At 36.9% G+C, this 25,471-nt stretch overlaps 1 protein-coding gene across 12 annotated transcripts in view; it reads left to right on the plus strand.

Annotated features, from left to right (window-relative positions):
• The window catches only part of LUC7L2 (LUC7 like 2, pre-mRNA splicing factor), a 66,360-nt gene extending 41,955 nt beyond the window's left edge, over window positions 1-24,405 (plus strand). For all 12 annotated transcript variants that reach the window (XM_053608504.1, XM_053608506.1, XM_053608511.1 and 9 more), the window contains 7 exons: window positions 2,608-2,718; window positions 7,321-7,464; window positions 11,561-11,737; window positions 14,788-14,879; window positions 16,233-16,262; window positions 19,778-19,969; window positions 23,367-24,405. In XM_053608504.1, the coding sequence (XP_053464479.1) occupies window positions 2,608-2,718; window positions 7,321-7,464; window positions 11,561-11,737; window positions 14,788-14,879; window positions 16,233-16,262; window positions 19,778-19,969; window positions 23,367-23,544 (924 nt within the window). In that variant the 3' untranslated portion in view covers window positions 23,545-24,405. The remainder of the gene's footprint in view (window positions 1-2,607; window positions 2,719-7,320; window positions 7,465-11,560; window positions 11,738-14,787; window positions 14,880-16,232; window positions 16,263-19,777; window positions 19,970-23,366) is intronic.
• Window positions 24,406-25,471: the final 1,066 nt, after the last annotated feature.

The following is a 25,471-nucleotide window of genomic DNA, read 5'->3' on the forward strand; positions in this document are numbered from 1 at the left end:
ATTGTTTATAAGAATTAGCAATTTACACTCCCACCAATAATTGGTGAAATTATCTATTTCCCCTGTGGCCACATAGTGTGTTATCCATGATTCTTTAGGCAACTTTGATAAGAAATGAGAAATATAAGTAGAGTTATAATCTGTATTTCTCTTATGAGTGAGTTTGAACATATTGCATGTTTTTTTTTTGTTTGTTTGTTTTTTGTTTTTTTTTAACTTGGGCCAGGTTTGAACCTGCCACCTCTGGTATATGGGGCCAACTCCCTACTCCTTGAGTTACAGGCGCCGCCCCCATATTGCATGTTTTTTTTTTTGAGACAGAGCCTCAAGCTGTCACCCTGGGTAGAATGCCATGGCATCACAGCTCACAGCAACCTCCAACTCCTGGGCTCAAGTGATTCTCCTGCCTCAGCCTCCCAAGTAGCTGGGACTATAGGCTCCTGTAGTCAAAACAGCGCCCGGCTATTTTTTGGTTGCAGCCGTCATTATTGTTTGGCGGGCCCAGGCTGGATTCAGACCCGTCAGCTCAGGTGTATGTGGCTGGCGCCTTAGCTGCTTGAGCCACAGGCCCTGAGCCCATATTGCATGTTTTAAAAATCTATTTTCCTTTTTAGTGATCTGTCAATGTGCAGTTATTTTGGGGTTATTGGCTAATCTTGAATATTTGCATTTTCATAATTGATTTATACTAACTCTTAATGTATTATGATAATTAGTCTTTTTCCTCAGATATACATTGTAAGTACTTTTTTCTTTCTTTATTTTTGGTGTCTTTTTTCCCTTGTAAGATAGTTTTAGTTTTATTGTTCAGTTTATCAATCTTCATATGTGCTATTATCTTCATTTTATACACTTAAATCTTTGATTCATTTTGAATTTAGTCTAAGGAACTGAGGTATGGCTCTACATATGTACTAGTTACCCAGTAGTATTTTTTGGTTAGTCCATCTCCCACTGCTTTAAGATGCAACTTTGTATCCTAACATAAGAAAATTTGAACAGATTTGTGTTATGATTTAGAAGATAAATTGCAAATTAAAAAAGTTAAATGGCTATTTTTATGTTACCGCAGTTAAAAGCTTTGAAGTGATCCTTATTGCTTTTCACTTTGAATTCTTGGATTATCTAACCACTTTTTGAATTAAATATCTGTTGGATAAATTCATGTTTTTGATTAAATGTTTACATTTTGAATTACTTATATTTCTTTACAGTAAGATATGGAAGTCCAAAATGGCTTAATTTGTAAATAAATATTTAAGGTTTACTTTTTAATGAACTATTATTCAATTATAGACATATTAATATGTACCTTAAAAATCTTTTATATATTGGTTTGGTGCCTGTGGCTCAAGCGGCTAAGCACCAGCCACATACACCTGAGCTGGTGGGTTTGAATCCAGCCCGGGCTGCCAAACAACAATGATGGCTGCAACCAAAAAATAGTCGGGCGTTGTGGCGGGCATCTATAGTCCCAGCTACTTGGGAGGCAGAGGCAGGAGAATTGCTTGAACACAGGAGTTGGAGATTGCTGTGAGCTGTGATGCCGTGGCACTCTACCCAGGGCGACAGTTTGAGGCTCTGTCTCAAAGTAAATAAGTAAATAAATAAAAATAAAAATAAAGTCTTTTATATAAATATTGAGCAGGATTTTTATGGCACAGTCACTCATAAATTCTCAGTGGTCTATTTGAAAAAAGGTAAGTTTTCTAATTGTATATTGTGGTAAATTAAAAGAACACAGGAAGACAAATTAAAAATTCATATGTTCAGAAATGATGTTTTGTGTATGATCTTTCATTTTTTTTCTGTGCTTCATTTTATAAAATTGGGATCTTTTTAAATATAATATTTGTAACTTGCTTTTTATTTATGAATGAATCCTGAACATTTCTCCACATCTTTGAGTTTTCTGTTGAAAACTTTTTTTTGGACATAGTCTCACTATGTTGCCCTCTGTAGTGTGCAATGGTAGTCACAGCTCAGCAACCTCAAACTCTTGGGCTTAAGAGATTCTCTTGCCTCAGCCTCCTAACTAGCTGGTACTATAGGCGCCCGCCACAACATCTGGCTATTTTTTGGTTGTAGTTGTCATTGTTGTTTGACAGCCCCAGGCTGGATTTGAACCTGTGAACTCCTGTGTATGTGGCTGGCGCCCTAGCATCCTGAGGTACAGGACGCCGAGCCAATCTGTTGAAATCTTTTTAATGACTGGAGATCAAAATTTCATAGTTGTTATCTGTTTACTGTATTTTCACTCTTACAACACTATAAAGAACATATTTGAATATTAATCACTCCATATATCTCTGATTACTTAAGATAAATTTCTGGTAGTAAAATTGGTTGCCTTTTTATAAAGACTGCAGTAGTTTGTGTTCTGTTCAGTGGGGTATAAAAATGTTAGTTTTCTTATAGCCTTACCTTTTGGAATTATGTTTAGTTACTCTTTGATAGATAGTAGTTTGGATTAATAATTGAACCTTCTTTTTTTTTTTCCTAATTTTCCTGGTAGCATTTTAAAAAACAAAAATGTGATTTTTGATTAAGATATTTCTGAATAAGTTGACTTTCTGGTAGTAATTATCTTTTAATTAAACTTTGTAGGCCATGGATCATCTGCAGTCATTCATTGCAGATTGTGATAGAAGAACAGAAGTGGCTAAAAAAAGGTTAGCAGAAACTCAAGAAGAGATTAGTGCTGAAGTAGCAGCAAAGGTAAGAATGTCAGTCATTTTATTAGTAAAAAGTATAATTTCAGTTTGCTATGTTTGTTCTATTTTAAGGTTTTAGTTTGAAATAATTAGATTTTCAGGAGCTCACAAAGACATACGCAGGAATTCTATGTACTCTTGCCTACATGAATGTTAACGTCTTTCACAACTATGCTATGATAAAAAATTGACATTAGCCTAATCTTTATATTCAGATTTCACCAGTTATATATGCATTTATTTGTATATTGCATGTGTGTATGTATATGCAGTTTTAGGACATGTGTAATTACTACCATAGGTAAGATACTTAACTATAGTATGACCAGAAGATGCCATGTTACCTCCTTTATAGTTAAATTACTATAAAGGTTAAAGAGGTTCTAATGTATAGTGTATATAGGTTCTAATGTAAAGAGGTTCTAATGCAGAGGTCCTCAACCTTTTTAAACAGGGGGCCCAGTTCACTGTCCCTCAGACCGTTGGAGGGCCGGACTACAGTTTAAAAAAAAAAAAACAACTATGAACAACTGCACATATCTTACTTTGAAGTAAAAAAACAAAACGGGAACAAATACAATCACACTGCTGCGTGTGGCCCGCGGGGCATAGTTTGAGGACCCCTGTTCTAATGTATAGTGACATTAGAACATACCCTCTTCCCCACCATCCCTAGCCCCTGGCAACCACTAATCTGTTCTCCATCTTTGTAGTAATGTTATTTCATGGGGTGTTACATAAATGGAAGCCTACAGTATATATCTTTTTGATATTGGCACTTTTCATTCAGCATGACTTCCTTGAGATTCATCCATGTTGTGTGTATCAGTGGTTCATTTCTTTTTATTTCCGAGTAGTATTCCATAGTACCAATATACCACAGTTTATTCACATACTGAAGGAATTTTGGGTGGTTTTCATTTATTGGCTAATAGCAAGAATGCTGCAGTAAACGTTTGTGTGCATATTTTTGTGTCCACATATGTTTTCATTTCTTTGGGGTAGATGTGCAAGAATGCAGTTGCACAGTCATAAGGTATATCCACTTCTAAAAAGCAACTGCCAAAATTTTCAAAATGACCATCATTTTACATTCCTACCAGTCATGTGCAAGTGATCCAATTTCTCTGTTGTGTCACTATACATTAAAACCTTTGTTAAGTTAACTACTCAAAGGACAGTAACTGATCAACATTCAGAGGTGGTCAACATTAGGAATTAGGCCTGCTGTACTGATACATACATGTTGTGTATATCGGTCTATAAAAATTAGGACAACTTAAGTAGGTACTCAGCTATGGAGGTTCTACTGTATTTCATTTTATCCATTCTAATAGATGTATAGTAATATCTTACTATAGTTTGAATTTGCATTTTCCTAATGACTAACGATGTTGGACATTTTTTATATCTATGTTTGTTATCTGTGTATCTTTTTTTTTTTTTGGAAACAGGCTCACTGTCACCTCAGAGTGCTGTGGCGTCACAGCTCACAGCAACCTCTAACTCTTGGGCTTAAGCAATTCTCTTGCCTTAGCCTCCCAAATAGCTGGGACTACTGGCTCCCGCCACAATGCCCAGCTATTTTTTGGTTGTAGCTGTCATTGTTGTTGGCAGGCCTGGGCTGGGTTCGAACCTGCCAGCTCCGGTGTATGTGGTTAACGCTCTAGCCGCTGAGCTACAGGTGCCAAGCCATGTATAGCCTCTTCAGTGAAATGTTTGTGTGTATGTTTTTTTGCCAGTTATTAATTGGATTGCTTTTTATGTAAATGTTGAGTTTTGAGTGTTCTTCGTATGTTTTACTTGACTCATTACCTTAAATAAAAAAATGTTTTGTTGGCTGTGCTTACACCTGTAATCCTAGCACTTTGGGAGGCTAAGGCAAGGTGGATTGCTTGAGCTCAGGAGTTTGAGAATAGCCTGAGCAAAAGTGAGACCCCATCTCTATTAAAAATAGAAAAACTGAGGTAAGAGGATCGCTTGAGCCGAACAGTTGGAGGTTGCTATGAGCTATGATGCATGGGACTCTACTCAGGGACACAGCTTGAGACTCTGTCTCAAAAAAAAAAAAAAAAAATTTTTTTTTTTGTTGTAAAGTTACCATTCAGAGAGTATAGAAAGGAAAGTACAATGAATTCCAGTGGATCTGTCACCAAGTAATCCAGTAGTTTTTTTAAATGTTTTATTTGCTATTAAAACTTGAGTTTTAGAAGTCATTTTGCCAGTAAAACATCATAATATCACATCCATTAAATTTTTTTTTTCTTTTTTGAGACAGGGTCACTTTGTCACCCTTAGTGGTGTGCCATGGTGTCATAGCTCACCACAACCTCAAACTCTTGGGCTCAAGTGATCCTCTTGCCTCAGCTTCCTGAGTCACTGGGACCACAGGCGCCTGCAACAGCACCCAGATACATTTATTTTTTTTTTTGGAGATGGGGGTGTTGCTCTGGCTCAGGCTGGTCTCAAACTCATGAGCTCAGGCGATCCACCCTGCTTGGCCTCCAGAGTGCTAGGATTACAGGCCTGAGCTTCTGCACCTGGCTAAATATAATTTTTAATGTTATCTGACACCCAGTTTATCTTCATTTTTCTAATAGTCAATTTGTTATAATCAGAATTCAAACAAGGTCATAAATAAGGTAACCATAAAGTTAAGTCATCAGATCAAATGCAGTATATAAGGTGGCCATAAAGTTAATTGCACACAAACTTTATGGCCACCCTGTATATTGCATTTGATTGATTTGATGACTTCACTACTTTGTAACATTATTCTGTTCCATTCTGTAAACCTACTGCATTTTATGAAAATGCAGAATGGGAGAAAAAGAGTTACCCAGGTAGAATTCAGATGACAGCATTAAAATGTGGTGTTCAGACATGTGTGTACAAGGGAAATTGATTCTCTTATTTAAGGAAAAGGGTTACTTTTAGCCACTTTTTTCTGAGAAGTTATCTGAAGATGGGGAACTTTAAGATGGACATACTAACTAACATACAAGGAATGTAGCTTATATCTCATGGTTGAGAGATCCATAAATGGTAGAGATAAAGGTGTACTGGATGTCCTTCACTACAAAACTGAGGAGCATATCAAATCCTAAAGCAATAATTAATCTCAGTGGAACGTAAAGGACTAAGGGATTGGGAGAAATATTGCAAATCAACATGGTGCTATGCAGTCTGTGTGCAAGGCACATTTTCTTATTTCCCACAACTTTGTGGGATAAGTACTATCCCTATTTTTTTTTTTTTTTTTTTTTTTTGTAGAGACAGAGTCTCACCTGATGGCCCTCCGTAGAGTGCCATGGCGTCACACAGCTAACAGCAACCTCCAAATCCTTGGGCCTAGGCGATTCTCTTGACTCAGCCTCCCAAGTAGCTGGGACTACAGGCGCCCACCAGAACGCCCGGCTATTTTTTTGTTGCAGTTTGGCTGGGGCTGGGTTTGAACCCGCCACCCTCGGTATATGGGACCAGCGCCCTACCTGCTGAGCCACAGGCGCCGCCCTTATCCTTGTTCCTTAGATGAGGAAATGGATTCAGGTTTAAGTAATTTGGCCCAAATTGCACAGCTAATAATTGTTTTAGCGAGCTGGGCACCTGTAGCTCAGTGGTTAGGGCACCGACCACAATCACTGGGGCTGATGGGTTCAAACCTGGCCAGGGCCTGTTAAACAACAGTGACAACAACAACAAACAGCTGGGCATTGTGGTGGGTGCCTATAGTCCCAGCTATTGGGAGGCTGAGGCAAGAGAATCACTTAAGCCTAAGAGTTTGAGGTTGCTGTGAGCTGTGATGCCACGGTACTCTACTGAGGGTGACATCGTGAGTCTGTCTCAAAATAATAATAATAATTAATAATTGTTGTTTTAGCAACAATTTAGATCTTTTGCACTCCTGAGCTATCCACCAGTTGCTTCATAGCATAGCCACCAATTCATTTCTTAAACTCAAATAGCCTATGCTATTTGTTGGGCATTGGAGTTATAAACACGGGAAAAAAAGATAATTATCCTTAAATAGTATGATATTAATGAGAGTAATTGTCAGAAAAGATATAAAGACATGGTGCAAAGGGGAGGGCATATATATGTTTAATTGAGGGCAGATTGTGGTATTCAGGAATGCTTCACTGAAAACACTCTTAAAATAGATTTTATTCAATGAATAAGGAGTAAGGGGTGGCGTCACAGAAAAGTGAACAGTATGTTTACTCATAGAGGCAGAAAACAGCAGGATAAGTTGGAGAAACTGAAAATAACTTGCAGATAATGTTGTAAGGTGGGGAAATAGCAAGAGATGATTTAGGAAGGAATAGAGGGCTAGATTCTAAAAGATAAGGTCTTTTACACCTGGGACACACTGCCCAAGCAGAGGCTGGAAAGTTATATTGGTATCAGTAGTATCCCTGACCTTACTGAAGGAAAGGCAGGCAGGCTGAAAACATCCGGATATTGCACTGGTTTATTTGGGATATGCTCAGAAATCATTGTTTATACTCAAATTGCCTTAGATAACAAGTCCTGAGCATTTATGAAATACTTTGAAGTTTAATATTCATTCTGTTGTTTATATGTGAATTTTTCTATCTCTTTTTAGGCAGAACGTGTTCATGAGTTAAATGAAGAAATTGGAAAACTGTTAGCCAAGGTGGAACAATTAGGAGCTGAAGGGAATGTGGAAGAATCCCAGAAAGTCATGGATGAAGTAGAGAAAGCACGGGCAAAGAAGAGAGAAGCAGAGGTAAATTCTTAATAGTAGTATATAAACCTTTAATATCTGTACGTTTTGAAAAACATATGTTTGACTGGAAATTATTGAAAAGTTATTAAAGGGAATTTAAACCAATTTTAAAACATTGGAGTGGTACATATTATAGTACATATTATAGTATAGGCAGTCACTGAGTTGTGAACAAGATTCTGTAGGTTCGTTCTTAAGTTGAATTTGTCAGTTGGAACAGGTACATTTACTTGTAACAGCCTCTGTGTGAGTCATACATGTCAGTTGAATGTTTGTAACTCAGGAGGGACTGCTGTGATAGTTTTTTGTTTAAAATAGTGTTTTTGTTTTTTTGAATTTGGAGCCATTGATATGTTGAAATTTATAACTGGTAAATGAAATTAAACTGGTAGACAATAACTTAATAGTTATACATACAAAATAGACATATATCCACACTCTGCATATACTTGGTCACTGTTATACCCTATCCCCCCTCAACCTCCTTGGAAATATAGCATTCTTCCTTCCTTTCCCCTCGGTAGAATCTGCCGGCATTTGAGTGCCTTGTCTCATTCTTCCTTCTCAGCACAGTTCAAAATCTCATATCTTGCAGACAGTTCTAGTTTGATTAGCACACCTTTTTTTTTTTTTTTTTTTTTTTTTATAGAAAATTGAATATCTTTGTTAGGGATTGTACTTTACCCTTTTGCTATAGACGCCACTGTTCCTAACTGATCACACCTGGCCTACCTCACAGTACCCTACATGGCCTCCATAGATACCTACTCTTGGGATTCCTCTTCTGCAGTGTTTCCTCTCAATACAGGGCACTTGTCTCCTCCCTGTTTTTCCTTTTTAAACCTCTCACCAATGTGCTTTTTTTATTGTGGTAGAGGGTTGATTTTTTGGCTTTTTTTGTTATTGTTGTTATTGTTGTTTAGAAGAGTAGGGTCTATTGTGGCAAGGTTAAAAAAACAAGGGAAGAAGGCTGGGCACAGTGGCACACCTGTAGTCCCAGCTACTTGGGAAGCTAAGGCAGGTGTTCAATAGAATATTCTCTACTTTTGAAGGAAGAGGAGGACTTAGTACATACTAAATATATATATATATATTTTTTTTTTTTTGGCCAGGGCTGGGTTTGAACCCTCCACCTCTGGCATATGGGACCGGCGCCCTACTCCTTGAGCCACAGGTGCCGCCCCATACTAAATATTTTTCACAGAAAAAAGAGAGTTAAAGGAAAACTTACTAATCAGAGTATCTTATCCTCCAGCCTTCTCAATAATTTATTCACATAAGGACTTTGTCCTTGGTTTGATATCAGGATAATGGTAATTCATACAATGAGCTGGGAAGTGTTTTATTTTTTATGAGAGTGTTTTTTTAGGATTGCTGTTATTTCTTCCTTTAAATATTTGATAGAATTCACCAGTGAAGTCATCTAGGACTGGAGTTTTCTTTATGGGAAAAAAAATTTTTTTTTTTGGCTTGGGCTGGGTTTGAACCTGCCACCTCTGGCATATGGGGCCGGCGCTCTACTCCTTTAAGCCACAGGTGTCACCCCATATGGGAAATTTTTTTATTTAAGACTTAAACTTTTTAGTAGTTTTGAAAATATTCAATTTTTTCCTGTTTTATAATTACCTTTGGAAATTTGTCTTTTACAAAAATCTCTTTAAGTTGTTACATTTATTGGCATAAAGCTCTTCACAGTGTTTTTCCTTTTTTTCTTTTTTTGAGATGGGGGTCTCACTCTCAGGTTGGAGTGCGAAGGTGCAATCATAGCTCACTGCAGCCTTGAACTCCTAGGCTCAAGCATTCCTCCTGCCTCAGCCTCCCATAGTGCTAGGATTTTCAAGCATAAACCACTGTAGCCAGCCTGTAGTGTTTGAATCTTGAGATTGTATTCTTTTACCTTGTTTGCTTTTTATTTCATTGATTTATGTTTATTATTTATTTTTTTTTCTGCTTTACTTTGGGTTTAATCTCTTCTGACCTTATAAGGCCTAAGCTCAGATTATTGATTATAGACCTTTATAATGCTATACATTTTTTCATCCATACTACTGTAGCTGCATACTTATTTTCATACCTTGTATTTTCATTTTTTTTAAGATTTTATTTATTTATTTATTATTGTTAAATCATAGCTGTGTACATTAGTGCAATCGCCTGTACCCATTCTAAGATGCACCATAGATGTGGCCCCACCCATTACCCTCCCTACACCAAAACCTCCCCCCTCCCTTCCCCTTCATTGGCCCTTTTATTTTCATTTTTTATTCAGTTCAAAATATTTGTTGATAATGCCTGTGATTTTTTTTTTCTTTGACCCATGGGTTATTTATAAGTGTGTTTAGTTTTTATGTATTTGGTTTTTTTTTTCCAGATATTTTTCTAATTCTTTTGTGGTCAGAGAACCTTTGTGTGATTTCGGGTCTCTTATTGTATTGACTCATATATTTTGGCAGTGCACAAGATAGACCTGATGTACATGGTCTGACTTGAGAATGTTTTGTCTGGTTGAAAAGAATGACACTGTGCCTCCTTGGATGGAGTGCTCTGTAGATTTCGGTTGAGCCAAGATAGTGGATTTGCTCAAGTCTTCTATATTCCTTATTGTTTTTCTGTTCTGCTGTTTACTGAGAATGGAGTGTTGCATCCTATCAAGAGGCACATGGTGAGAGTGTGTTCCATTTCTGATGTTGCTTGTGTTTTCATGGTGAAGTTACTGTGTTTCCGTTTTGCAAGTAATAAGTATCTTGGTACTGATACTTTTAAGACTATATAAATATTCTGTTTCTCATCACTTTCTGATCCACAGGTTATATCGGCCATTGTTGATTTTTGTTTGAATCTATTGATTGCCTTTTAAAGAACTTTCCTATAGATTCTATATATTTTTTTCTTATAGATTCTATCCAGCAATTTCCACTGACATTTTCTTAGTCAAAGCTACTAGAAAGCTTAGAGATAAGAGTATTTTTAGTTGGGCATGTTGCTGCCTCACACAAAAACCAGAAATCTAGTAGTACAGAAAAAGGGCATAGTGGGTAGGCAAACTCACCAATTTTTATTATTTCATTAGTTAACTAGTAGATGGATGAGTATAAGATACCTGGATCTTGGTAAGGCACCTTTTATTCATTGTCTTATTTTTTTTGAGACAGAGTTTTACTTTGTCTCTCTGGATAGAGTCCCGTGGTGTCGTCATAGCTCACAGCAACCTTAAACTCTTGGGGCTCATGTGGTCTTCTTGCCTTAGCCTCCAAAGTAGCTGGGACTATGGGCGCCTGCCACAATGCTTGGCTAATCTTTCTTCCTCCCTTTCATTTCTTTCTTTCTCACTGTTGTTCAGGCTGACCTCAGACACCTAAGCTCAGTCTCAGCCTCCCACAGTGCTAGGATTACAGGTGGAGTCACCACACCCAACCATTACTTTTTTTTTTTTTTTAATTAACCATTCGATACTGCAGTCCATTACTTTTTTTTTAGAGACAGGGTTTTACTCTGTCACCCAGGCTGGAGTGCAGTGGCATGATTATAGTTCACTGTAACCTTGAATTCCTATGCTCCAGTGATTTTCCTGTGTCAGTGTCCCAAGTAGCTGGGCAACAGGTGTATGCCACCATGTTTGGCTAATTTTTTTCTTTTTTTTTAAAGCTGGGGTCTTGCTGTGTTGCCCAGGCTGATCTTGAATTCCTGACCTCAAGAGATCCCCCACCTCAGTCTCTTAAAGTACTGGGATTAACAGATGGTGCCACTGTGCCCGGCCTACAAGTCATGTTCAGCAAAAGTTATAGGAAAACAGCATTGTAGAACATGGTATGGGGAAAACCTTTTCAAAAAGTTGTATTGTCTATCATGGTAGAATTATTTTGGTAGTTTCTTGACCATAGTTTTTGGAGGCTGTGTGACCTTTGATCTCAGGTGGAGAGAGGTCCCAAGAATAGATGAGGAGGATAAAGGGGCACACATAATTTTCATGACAAAATAGCCATGCTTTTGTGTATCTGTTAGCAAAAAATTTTGGTGCAAGCATACTGTATTTTATTGAATTATATGACTTTTAATGAGGCTTTATATGATCATTGTTTTTGTGACTTTTGTTTAGGAAGTTTATCGGAATTCTATGCCAGCTTCCAGTTTCCAACAGCAGAAGCTTCGAGTCTGTGAAGTCTGCTCTGCCTATTTAGGTCTTCATGATAATGACAGACGATTGGCTGATCATTTTGGGGGTAAACTACATCTGGGATTTATTGAAATAAGAGAGAAGCTTGAAGAATTAAAGGTATATTGGTAAATTAATGTCCCCACTTAATTCTGTTTAACCACTTGTTTTTTGATCTACATTAGTTGACCTTTTTGTACAATATTCTTAACTATGATTCAGTTATGTTTACTATCCTGTTATTTTAAGAGGTAGCATTTTATGTTGGATAGTATGCTGAATTAGGAAGCTTTCAAATCGATTCTAAAGTAATTAATTTATACAAATCCCCTGAAATTTACCTTGTTACCTTTTTAAGAAAATCAATGTAATGTTAATATAATATTTATAGGAAGATTTGGAAAATGAACCCAATATTTACGTGAAATATTTTGCTATTCTTCACTGAATAACAAGCTTGTAGAACCTCTAAGCTTTATTTTCTACTTTTGTCCCCATATCAGAAAGCACTTAGGATATTACCTATTTAAAAAAAAAAAAAAAAAAAAAAGACAGGCTGGGTGTGGTGGCTTAGGCCTGCAATCCCAGCACTTTGAGAGGCCAAAGCAGGAGGATCCCTCAAGGAGACTGAGTCTACAAAAAAATAGAAAAACTGGCTGGGCATTGTGCCACATGTAGTTGTATTTCCAGCTACTGGGGAGGCCAAGGCAGGAGACTCGTTCCAGCCTAGGAATTTAAGGTTCCAGTGACCTACGATCATACCACTGTGCTCTAGCCAGGGAGACAGAGCAAGACTATGTCTCAAAAAGAAAAAAGGAATTACTAATGCCAGTATGTTGTCTGATAGGGGTAGCTTTTTAAGAATTGTGGCAGTGTAGTGTTCTGTTGTGAATTGAGAACTGGTTCAAAGATGAAACAATGGGCAATTACTTTCTATGTCTCAATAATAATTAGTTCTGGAATTAACCCATACTATAGCTGTGTATAGCTTGACATTTAAAATAATGTAGAATTAGAAAATGCCCATTTCTTGCTCTTATTATTCTGAGCAGTTGGGATGATCCTTCATCATTTTCTAAAAAGTCAAAATGGGCTCCATGCCTGTGGCTCAAGCGGCTAAGGCACCAGCCACATACCCCTGAGCTGGCGGGTTCAAATCCAGCCCAGGCTCACCAATCAACAATGACGGCTGCAACCAAAAAATAGCCAGGCATTGTGGCGGGCGCCTGTAGTCCCAGCTACTTGGGAGGTGGAGACAGGAGAATCGCTTGACCCCAGAAGTTGGAAGTTGCTGTGAGCTATGATGCCACACCACTCTACCCAGGGTGACAGCTTGAGGCTCTGTCTCAAAAAAAAAAAGTCAAAATGAGGGGCAGTGCCTGTGGCTGAAAGGAGTAGGGTGCCAGCCCCATATACCAGAGGTGGTAGGTTCAAACCCTGCCCCGGCCAAAAACTGCACACACACACACAAAGTCAAAATGAGTTTTACTATAGCAAGTGGTTGTTGGGCTCTGAGTTACTCAGAATTGGTACCTACCTGGGAGTCTGTGCAGATAAAGACCTAACAAAAGGACTCTAGCATTTACTTGTATCTTTAAAAGCAGCAGCATCAGGATGGTGATTGGAAGTGGCAAAAGACATTTCCATATTAGATCACAGGGCATGGAAATTCATAGTGATTTTTAATGGTAAATGTTCTTTTAAAAATACAAAATAATGTTGGAAAACATTCAGAGGAGAAAAATCTTGTGATTTTGAAATGTCCTTAAGAAATCGTGAAAATGAATGGATTAGCAAACTAGTATATGTATACCATGGAGTACTATTTAGCAATAAAAAGGGTGGAGACTTTATACTCTTGTATTTGCCTGGATGGAGTTGAAACACATTTCTCTTAATAAAGTGTCACAAGAATAGAAAAGCAAGGATCCAGGTACTTAATACTAATATGAAACCAATATATAAACCACCACATACCCATGTGAAAGAAAAACACAAGTATATTTAAGTGAGGAGGGAAGGAGGAAAAGGGGGTATAACATGCACAGTGTGAGGGTATACAGCATAATCCCCTGGGTGAAGGGCTCAACTACATCTTGAACTTTACCTTGAAAATGAAAATAGTGTAACCTGGCAGCACCTGTTGCTCAGTGGGTAGGGCGCTGGCCCCATATACCAAGGGTGGTGGGTTCAAACTTGGCCCTGGCCAAACTGCAACAAAAAATAGCCAGGCATTGTGGTGGGTGTCTGTAGTCCCAGCTACTCGGGAGGCTGAAGCAAGAGAATTGCCTAAGCCTAGGAATTGGAGGTTGCTGTGAGCTGTGATGCCACAGCATTCTACCGAGGGCAACAAAGTGAGACTCTGTCTCTTAAAAAAAAGAGAGAAAGAAAATAGTGTGACCTAAACATTTGTAATCTGAAATTTAAAAAAGGGAAGAAGAAATCATGGAGAAAAATGAAATTTTCAAGAAAAGGAGGAAAGATTTTTTTTTTTTTTATTTTTTATTTGTAGTATTTGTGACTTAGCATTTATTGCTTACTTTATTTTCCACTATTAGGAGGAAAGATTTTCAAAGCAGACTTTTTGTAAGCTTAATAATTATACCTGGCAAAATTTCAAAGTGAATTGCTGTTAAACAGATTTATTTTTTTATTTCAGAATATTTATTAAGGAAGTACAAGTGTTTTTATTACATGAATATCTTTTCTTTTTTCTCACTATGTCACACTTGGTAAAGTGCTGTGGCATCACAGCTCACAGCAACCTCAAACTCTTGGGCTTAAAGCAATTCTCTTGCTTCGTCCTCCCAAGTATCTGGGACTACAGGTGCCCGCCACAACATCCGGCTATTTTTGTTGTTGTTGTTTAGCAGGTCCCGGCTGGGTTCAAACGCACCAGCCCCAGTGCATGTGGCTGGTGCCCTAACCACTGAACTATGGGTGCCGGGCCTACGTGGATATCTTGTATAATGCTTAATTCAGGGTTTTTGTTGTGCCCATCACCAGAATAGTATTCATTGTACTCAATAGTTTTTATTCCACACCCATCCTTAAATAGATTTTGATAGTAATTGTACTGTATTGGAAACCAGATATGGTAAAATTAAGGGTACACTAATTAAGGTTGGACCCAATAAATATACCTGTCATTTATTATTATCATTTTTAAGAGAGTTGTAGCTGAGAAGCAGGAGAAAAGAAACCAAGAACGCCTGAAACGAAGAGAAGAAAGGGAGAGAGAAGAAAGGGAGAAGCTGAGGAGGTATGGAGCAATTGTCCTAGTATTTGAAGTTGAATCTTGAAAAAGATACGATATAAAATATTAGATGTTAATAAATTTGTTATGCAACACATGAGCTTTTTGCTGACTTAAAAAATATTACCATGCAGATTATACAAGTATGTATTAGTAATTATACAAATATATTAACTCTTGACCATTTACCTAAAGGTGATTTCCTTCAAAATGTGTGAAGGGGTGAATAAAGAATGGCTCATATCTTTGTCTTGTAAAATTGGCAACAAAACCTTTTTCTAGCTCTCTAATTTTTTCAGATTGGGCTAGATTTGTACCACATTGGCATAGAACTATTTTGTTTTTATGATGTATATTACACATGTTGATATAAAATTTCGGGTTTTTTTGCTCTATTAATTTTTTGGTACATTTTACTTTGGTTCTTCATTTCCTCAATTCTAGGAGCCATAAACCATAAAAATTTCATAAATTTAATAGTGGCTAAATGTACACATTCTACTTATATTTTTAGTATCCATTAACTGATGAAATCATAATTATTCATATTTAGAATGTCTCAACATTCTTTTGAGTCACTTTTTACCCACTGGAAACTATAGTTGCATAGCATCATGATGGTAACATTCTTTGTAACTTTAACTTCTTTAACAACTTTAGGATGAACAGGTTTATCAAAGGATTTGCTTATAGTTCTAATTTGCAGTGTTCCCTTAGTCATAGTACAGATCTCTGAATCTTCAGAGTTGGCAGATGTGCTTAAGCTAATTAAAACCGTTTATATGTATAGGATGAGAATAGGTCTTTTTCTTTTATGTACACTAAAACTATGGGAATATTGCCTAGTATTCTAATATTTAAGACAATATAAATGGTATTGTTTTAATAATAGAAAACTTTCACTTGAAATGACATTTTAAGTAACACTGGAAATCTCAGTTTAAGATTTAGCTGAGGTGACGTCAAATGAGAACAAAAATCTTTGAAGGACTGTACTTTCAAATTTGTATATGAAGAGAAAGTAGAAGTAGTGTGGGTTATCTGCACCCAAGAGTTTGAGGTTGCTGTGAACTATGACAGCATGGTGCTCTACTGAGGGCGACAAAATGAAACTCTGTCTCAAAAAGACAAAAAAAAACTGAATATTCTGCCTAAGGGAGCCCTGGCAATGTGTAGATATCTGTAGAGCTTGCAATGCATTTTGGAAAACTTTGTGGGCATTAGCACATGCTTTATATTTATAACATTAATATAAAAATTAGTAATCAAGAATAATATAATTTAACAGCACATTGTACTAGCACACAGTTTTTGATTTGTTTATGGTCACTTTTCTAAAAATTGGTATTCTTTTTTTAGGTCCCGATCACATAGCAAGAATCCCAAAAGGTAGGTATTACACAAGACAGGTGTAAGTAGTGAAGCATGTGTTTTTCAAAGATAGTTTTTAATGAGACATTTGATTGGGTGTGGTGGCTCATACCTGTAATCCCAGCACTATGGGAGGCTGAGGTGGGAGGATCACTTGAGATCAGCCTGAGCAAAAGGGAGACCCCTGTCTATACTAAACATAGAAAAAACTAGCCAGCCTTTGTGGCAGGCACCTATAGTCCCAGCAGCTGGGGAGGCTGAGGCAGGAGAATCACTTGAGCCCAGAGTTTGAGGTTGCTGTGAGCTATGATGATGCTATGGCACTCTACCCCAGGGCCAAAGAGTGAGACTGTGTCTCAAATAAATAAATAAGTAAAATGAGTGAGACAATAAAATAGTACTCTGTTTTCAGCGTTGTTATTTGAGGAGAAACTCAAAAGATACCTAAAAGTCAAAAGACACTCGTGAAGTATAGATAAGATATATAGGTAATATAAAATTTGAGTGAGAGATCCACTGTGGGATGAAGAAGACTAAAATATTTAACATATGCTCCGGTCTTTATATGAGTTTAGTGCTCATCCCTTTGAACAGTGATTACAGAAACTTGCATTTTTCAAAGGGGTACCTTTGACCTTCAAAGTCAAAAAATAATGGCATCTTTTGACTTTCAGTGACTTTTTGAAACATTTATAGATTTTGCTAATTGTTAATTCTTTTCTGTCTGAGAAAATTGGGGAAACATGTTCATTATTAATTCTTCCTCAATTTGTCATTTGCTATTCTTATTTCTGTTTTTGAGCCTTTCTTCACGAAGCCATTCCCAAATTGCCTGTTCTCATTCTTTTTTCAAATCCTACCATTTTTCTTGTTTAGATGACATTTTCTTTTTGAAACCTTTTGAGTACTCTATAGAGACTATTGCCCAAGAACTTTTCCCTAAAAAGTAGAGCATTTTTTATGAAATCCCTCCTAAAACCTTGTGTTATCTGCCCCTTAGTACTTTTTAGAATATTTCAATGGTATGTTTGCTTTTAAACATTAAGAAATTAACATTATTAGTAAGTGGGACCAATTGTGTCAGCTAATTCATATTACTGTTTCTCAGATCCTTGTTGAGAAGTAGAAACATTAAATTATGATACTCTTACTGTCTGGTGGATTAATATAAGCTGGTCCCTTTGTTGAAAAGATAAAGTACTTTTACAAAGAACGTCTTTAGATATGTGGACATAGAATATTTAGATATTCTACAGTTCTAGTCCTTTTACCTTAATATTATAATAGCCTTTTAATTGGGCTCTTTATTTCTGTGCTTGGGCACTTCCCTTCACCCTAATTTTTACACATTAGCTAGCCAGCCCTCTAAAGAAATGAAATATATCATGTCAACTGCCTGTTCAAACCATGCGAAGATTTTCATAGGTGATGTATTTTATTTACTGCCTGCATTATCTGTAGACCTCTTTTTCAAGTATAAGCTCTGAGAGGTCAGGGATTTGATTTTATTTGCTCTTTGATCTCTCTTGTACTAGGGAGTTATACTGGGAGCAGAAAGTATCCAATAAATATTTCTTGAATGGATGTAGAATTTTTTTTTTTTTGTAGAGACAGAGTCTCACTTTATGGCCCTTGGTAGAGTGCCGTGGCCTCACACAGCTCACAGCAACCTCCAACTCCTGGGCTTAAGCTATTCTCTTGCCTCAGCCTCCTGAGTAGCTGGGACTACAGGCGCCCGCTACAACGCCCAGCTATTTTTTGGTTGCAGTTTGGCCGGGGCCGGGTTTGAACCCGCCACCCTCGGTATATGGGGCGGGCGCCTTACCGACTGAGCCACAGGCGCCGCCCGGATGTAGAATTTTTTTAAAGATGAATAAAAGCATGAATCAGTGGCTTAGCACCTGTAACTCAGCGAGTAAGGCACTGGCCACATACACCAAGGCTCGCGAGTTCGAGCGCAGCTCTGCTAAACGACAACTGCAACCAAAAAATAGCCAGGCGTTGCGGTGGGCGCCTGTAGTCCCAGCTACTTAGGAGGCTGAGGGAAGAGAAATTGCTTAAGCCTAGGAGTTTGAGGTTGCTGTGAGCATTCTACCAGGGGCAATATAGTGAGACTCTGTCTCAAAAAAAAAAAAAAAAAAGTATGAATTGGAAGAAAGAGATTCATAATAGCTAGCTGACAATGGTTAAAAATACCATTTGAAAAAACTTGTATTGAGAGAGGTTTGTATTCTTCTACCCTCTCTTTTTGGAAACATTCTATTCAGCTGTGGTTGATGCTAAGTCCAAGACACATACCTTTCTTTGACTGTACTGCTGTTAAACTTCATTTATAACAAAATAATCATTTGAAAATGAACTTGGTAAATCTATCACTTGAATAATGTGCTTTCGAACTTAACTATATCAAATTATGAGAAAACATTCTTAAAGTGACTTTAAGAAGTTTAACAGCTTTATTGAGGTAAACTTTACATATTCGTTTTAAAAGTTCATCATTTTTAGTAAATTTAAAGTTGTGGAATTATCACTACAATCCAATTGAGAACATTTCCACTACTCTAATAGTCTTTTAACAGAGCTGCTCACCTCTCTTCCCCCTTATTTTTCGTTAGATGCTCATGTTCTTCTCATCCTCACCCTTCACACAATGTATGTTATTTTGAGGCTGCATTTCTTCAGAATGTTTTTCCTTCTTCTGTGTACTCATTTAAATACGTTTTGTTTTTGCAATTTATGTTCTCTAAAATGATTTTTGCATGTTTTTTCCTTCTAAATTATGTGCTTCTTGAATGGAGAACTGCCTTACTGTGTTTTAATTACACTTTCATTGGGCATATTGTGGGCATTCTAAACTTATTTCTGTGGTTGCATAACCTTTATAATTTAGAAAGGTGGTAATTTACCCTAAACAGTATTCTTTTTTTTTTTTTTTTGAGACAGAGTTGCACTATGTTGCCCCTGGTAGAGTGCTGTGCCGTCATAGCTCAGAGCAACCTTAAACTCTTGGGCTTAGGCGATTCTCTTGCCTCAGCTTCCGGAGTAGGTTGGAGTTGTCATTGTTGTTTAGCAGGCCCTGGCCGGGCTTGAACCCTCCAGCCTCAGTATATGTGGCTGGCACTCTAACCAGTATTCTTTTTCACATTTTTTCATTCTGTCCCTATCAGGCGCATACTTAATTTCTAAAGAATGCTAAAAATCTTGAAAATTCAATAAAATTAAATTCATAAGGCATCTAGATAATGCAATGCCTGGCATATATAGTAGTGGTTCCATGTTGCCTTTCATATATATATAAATACTTGATGTAAATTTATAGAATACTCATTGTCCTCTGAGAATTAGTGTTTTGATTTTTCATTTTGAAATTTCAATATGTAGTTATTTTGTTAACGTGCCAACAATTTATTTTAGAGTAGATTATTTGGGAATATAGAATTGACAGTAAGGATACTGTTTCTTTTTAAATAAAAAGTCTTAATAAATGAGAGATGTAGTGTTGGTGAAGCTAAAAATGAGATCCTATCTTACAGATCCAGGTCCAGAGAGCATCGCAGACATCGATCTCGCTCCACATCACGGGAGCGCAAGAGGAGAACTCGATCCAAATCTCGGGAGAAACGCCATCGCCACAGGTCCCGCTCCAGCAGCCGCAGTCGCAGCCGCAGCCACCAGAGAAGTCGGCATAGTTCTAGAGATAGGAGCAGAGAACGCTCTAAGAGGAGGTATTAATGTGTCACTCAGAGGATGTGGAGCTACCTTTTTGTTTTAGAGTTGTTTCTGTTTACTTATGTTACTTATGTTTAGAGCTTAGATTATTGGTTTGAAACTTGGCATTTGGTAATATATACACATTTGTGTGTCGGTGCAAACACTTTTTTCCATGATTATATGGGTAGTTCTGAAAAAATGTACTTACGAGCCAAAGTGAGAAAAATGAAATTGATGTGTACAGAGGTTGTTGCTTGTCTCTACTTAATAAAAGTTCTTTACAGGCAAGGTACCAACACCCTACAGTTTTTTCAGTATGTATCAGCAAATTAGGGACTTTGAGAAGTCATTTCATTAAAATAATTATTTAGCTTTGATTTATTGTTTTCCAGCCTTATTTGAACTGGTATACTTTTTCAGAGCAGACGTATTCCAGTATATTCTTGTTTAATGTGTGTTATAGATATACATTTTTATATACCTTTGGCTTGGCGGGGCAGATTCATAACCTTAAGGAAGCTTTAAGACTTCCTTGGGATTATGAGAAAACTCAAAAGGTGCTGATGCAGGGTAAGATGTTTAAGGACCTGAATATCTATTAACAACAGACAAAGGATTAAAATTTGGTAGAGGAGTTTAGCACTCATTGTCTGCATAGACAGACCAAGCTTCCAAAACTTCTTGGGTCACATGATGGCTCTTAAACCAGGTAATTTCTGTGTAATATAAACTGTGCTTAAAATGACTTTTTCAATGAATTACATAGAGGCCATAATACAATCCAAGAAAGCTGTTAACATTTTTAGTTTTTGTTTTTTTTTTAATTTATTCTCAACTAGCTATTCCCTGAAGTTACTCACAAAATGAGTTTAATAGGCTCTTAATATTTTATTTGTTAAGTAGTCCTTAAGATGTCTTTAATCAGTTAGAATTGTATACTTTTTATCATACTAGAAGTCAGTAATACCTTAGTTGATCAACTTTATTATTCAAGTTGCTCTAAGAAGTTTACTATATGTGTTAGAACACAGGACCAACATCTTTGACAATAATTAGACTGTTGTAAGACCACATATTATAAATGCTAAATTGTGTATCACAGAATAATTAAAAATGGCTTCATGTAGTTGCTGAAACTGGAATAAAGTGGGTATAATTTGAACAGGTAGAATTAGGCAGGAAAAAGATATTCTATATAGTGTGTTTGATAGGCAAATACAGAAAATAATCAGAATTTATAAGGGACAGTGAGTATAGGTCACTTGTCTCATATTCTTGAGACTGAATTTGCATTTTTAAAAAGTTCTCTGTGAGTCTTAACCTGCACACTAAGTTTTGAGAATCATCTTTCTAGATGGGAAGTCTAGATAATTTCTTGTATTGATCTGCCCAAACTGTCATTGTTTCTTTCTGGTATTGGTGAACTCAAATGTCTTTATTGGTCGTGGGGAAGGGAGAGATGAGCATGACGCCCCCTTGTCTGAGACTGTGTTACCTTAGTCCCTAGTGCTTCCTGCACTTACAAAGTTGTATGGGAAATTTTTCCACCATACTACATGACACCCCTCATATCTAAGATACCAGCATGTTCATAAAGAGGATTATTTTTGTAAAACTATTAAAAGTTTCGCTTTTCTCAAGACCACTTTTCATCTTTGAATTAAAATTATCTTATAAAGCATCATTGTTTTTACCAGAAGTTAGCAGATCATTGCCATTAAAACTATGTGTGATTACTTAAGATGACACATTACTGATAACCTATTTGGGTTTAATTTTTCTAGGTACAAATTCCAGTTAAAAGTCTTTTATGTTATTCTTTTCTTCTGACCAACTGGTCTCTGGTATAAGTAGATTGTCTTTTTGTGATCTTTTCCTGGCAAACAAGGACCATGTATTTACAGCTTTCTTCTTTGTGCTCTATTCAAACATGTGTAGCGCAGACCTCAGACTACTTGGGTTCAGTGACCTTGGCCAAGTAACTTAATTTTCTACTTGTCTTTCCCTGTTTATTAAGTAGAAATAGTAAGAGTACCTGTTTTATTAGGATTATTGGTGTTTAAGTAAAATTGTATATGGAAACTGTTTATAAGTGGAACATTGTAATCTCACACAAAACATTAGTTGATTTTCATCTAATAGTTTTATTTCAGTTATTATTACTGACCTTTGAGACCTACCAGCATCTACTGTTGTTATTCTTAGGCATCGTTTCTATCATATCTGCATAGTGCACTCCCACAAAGGTTGTGGGTAGAGCTGGGGTAGACTTGAAATTGCTACTCACATTGTGTTTTTTTTTTTTTTACACATTTTTTTATTAATAAATATTAAATCCTTAAGTAGAATGCTCAAAGTTGATATTATTTAATCTTTTAGCCTTTTGTTTGCCCTCAAGTATATTTCTAAAACTAAAGGTAGTAGTATTTTTATTTTTTCCTTGATGGTATTATTCAAATTCTTGGCAGTGCCACAGATCCTAATTCTGAGCATGGGTTAAGTAAAAGAACCAAATAAATAATACTACATGTGTGTTACTGATTCATTCTAGATGTTGAAAATATGGAAGATTCCATATTTATTCTGATCCCATAATATACTTTGGTTTTCCTTTTGATTGAATCTCTGTTATGACCTTTTCTTGGTTGTTATTTATGTTTCTTATCAAAACTGAGAATGGGAATGGAGTAGGTAAAAGTTCATCAAGATTTATTACAGTGTGAGCATCTTTCTATGTCTTCTCCCCCCCCACCCCCCGTGGAATGAGCTAACACAGGAGTGGTGAAGCAGATTTTTGAAATAATAAATGGTCATTTAAGCCATATTATTAATCAGGTAGTTCTGTTATCTAAGCTGGGTGTTGGCAAACTATTGCCTATAGGCCAAATCTGTCCTGAAGTCTGTTTTTGTACAGCCAGCAAGCTATGGATGGTTTTTACATTCTTAAAGATAAAAAGAAAATCATACTAACACAGAAACTGAATGTGACCCACAATGCCTTAGATATTTGCTATCTGGCCAGACATCAAAAAGAAAAGGCTTGCTGACGACTGTTCTAAATCATTGATTTCTCTCCAATTTGGAATCTGTATTCAATTTTTTAAAAATTCAATACAAGCTATTACATACCCTTTTTATGAACTGGAAAAGCTTTGTGGTAGTCTGAGATAATGAGAGCATCCTGTAAGTCATGATTTTGGCTTATACTTTTTGACCCTCAGCCATTTGTTTTCACCCATCTTCTTGTTTGAGTTCTTTATCAACTACAGTAGTTGTTCTCTCCGAAAACTGACTTTTCTGTCTGGGGTATATGTATCTTCAGCTGTCAACATCTTAACATTTATCCTATTTTTTTTATTTGGAGTTTTGGGTTTCCCACCATATTTTGCTCCTCAAATTAATATTTTTCAGATCCTCAAAAGAAAGATTCAGAGACCAAGACTTAGCATCACGTGACAGAGACAGGAGTTCAAGAGACAGATCACCTCGTGACAGAGATCGAAAAGATAAGAAGCGGTCCTATGAGAGTGCTAATGGCAGATCAGAAGACAGGCGGAGCTCTGAAGAGCGTGAAGCAGGGGAGATCTAACTAGCGGTGTACATATCTTCAATACTTAAGCTTCCCGTGGAGTTACATACATTGTTTAGTTTACAGCTGTTCAGGGTGACAGTGAGCAGATCCCAACACCGAGCCAGCTAGGCTAGATGGACAGTATCTAACTTGATCTGAACTGAACCTGTTTTCCTTGTTGAAGCCTAAAACGGCATCCATAGTTTCTGGTGAACCTATAATACCATTCTGAAAGTACCGTTTTATATAATAAGACACTGATCTCTTTATTCTTTCAAGTAGGAGTGATAGTGAACAAACTGTGTTATTTGCCTTGGGATTTTCTGAACATTTGTAAAATGCTGTCTGCCTTTCTAGTCCAAACAGCAGCAGTTTGGGAATTGTTCTTTTTAATTATTCTTCCTCAGACTTGTATCCCTGAATACCTGCACCCTCCAATCGTTAGAGAAAAGGGACAGGGAAACAATATAGCTTCTGTTCTAAGGTTATATTCCCATTATTAACTTGCTAATTACAGTTCAGAGCATTCATACTGGAATGTGTGCTGGAGAAATTGATAATATTGAGGTTTTGTGTTTGTTTAATGGTGCCTATTTAGAGTTGGAAGTTGAACAGCTGTTGCATTACATACTTTTTGCTTTTTATTGAAATTTTGAAATCAAATTTGTCTTGATTTTTCTGTTCTATTGAATTGCTATGTTCAGGATGTTCTGCAGGGGGTGGGGGCAGGGACTCTTTCGTAATAAGCACTTGTTTTATTTTGTGTGTGTGGAGTATAAAGACTACACCCTTATTGTAAAAAAAATAATAATAAAATGAAAGAAACAATCACCACCATCATTACTTAACTAACTTGTCTAGTACATTGTCATTAGAACTGTGTGCTGTGGACATTTCCTATATTCTGTTACATGATTGACGGTGCCTTACTGTGCCAGGCACTAAAGGATACTTACCTACTCGCAGAGATTCCAGATGAACTGTTGCTCCACCTGGGCCCCTTGCTGACTGTATTCCAGCTACTTTAAGGTGTCTATACAGCCACTGTAGAGGAGGACTGGACCTGCAGAAGAAATTGGGGCATTTTGTTTGTTTTTCTTCTCATTCAACAAACAAATAAAAACAGTGTATATGTAACCAACGCAAGAGACTTAAGTTTCTGCATTGAAGAGCTATATACCCACCAGAGACTTAAACAGTAGTTGGCAGGTATCTTGTGTGATTCTAGAAAATGAGGAACAAAAATTCATTAAGTCAAATTTTGTGAGCTTACTTAATAACTAAGATTACCTTTCAAGAACTATTCATGTCTTTAGGCCCTGCAGTTTGACAGATTTCCCTGTGACAGAGACAGTTGCCTTTATGTATGTGTGAGAAAGAACAGAGAGAGTAAGGGTATTCCCAGTGAGAATCAGATTGACATTGAAAAGGGACATGCATCAAACTCCTGATGCGGCATTATTTGAAGGCTTGCTGCCATATTTGGTTCTATGCATTCAGTTTATAGGGAGTTTAATTTGAGAGACCCATCTGCATAACTGGCCCATTTCCCTTCTTTTAATTTTGGGTGCTGAGGAATTGTTTTGTATCTGCTTTATTCCTGGTAGCTTGTTATTCCTTACAAGCACTTGGGATTTAGTATGTTGGGGTGTAGAGTAAGGTTAAAAGAGTTAGCTGGTAAGTGCAAGGAAGGATGTTTGGGATTGGACCCAGTATAGTTAGTGGTATACTTGGAATTAGAGATTGAACTCTAAAAACACTTTAAAAATGCGTGTCAGTACATTTGTGTAATTGAAATCGAATACATAAGAAGTAACATGTCTGTGTTATCAGCTGGTACTACAGTTGTGATTTCTGGGTGGTCTAGGCTACCCTCCTGCCAGTAGGGCAGTGTAACCAGGGAAGCATACCACCATCCAGGGCTGTGTAGCGTGGTGGGTCACTT

Source organism: Nycticebus coucang, chromosome 11 (genome assembly GCF_027406575.1).
Source record: "Nycticebus coucang isolate mNycCou1 chromosome 11, mNycCou1.pri, whole genome shotgun sequence".
Taxonomy (NCBI): Eukaryota; Metazoa; Chordata; class Mammalia; order Primates; family Lorisidae; genus Nycticebus; species Nycticebus coucang.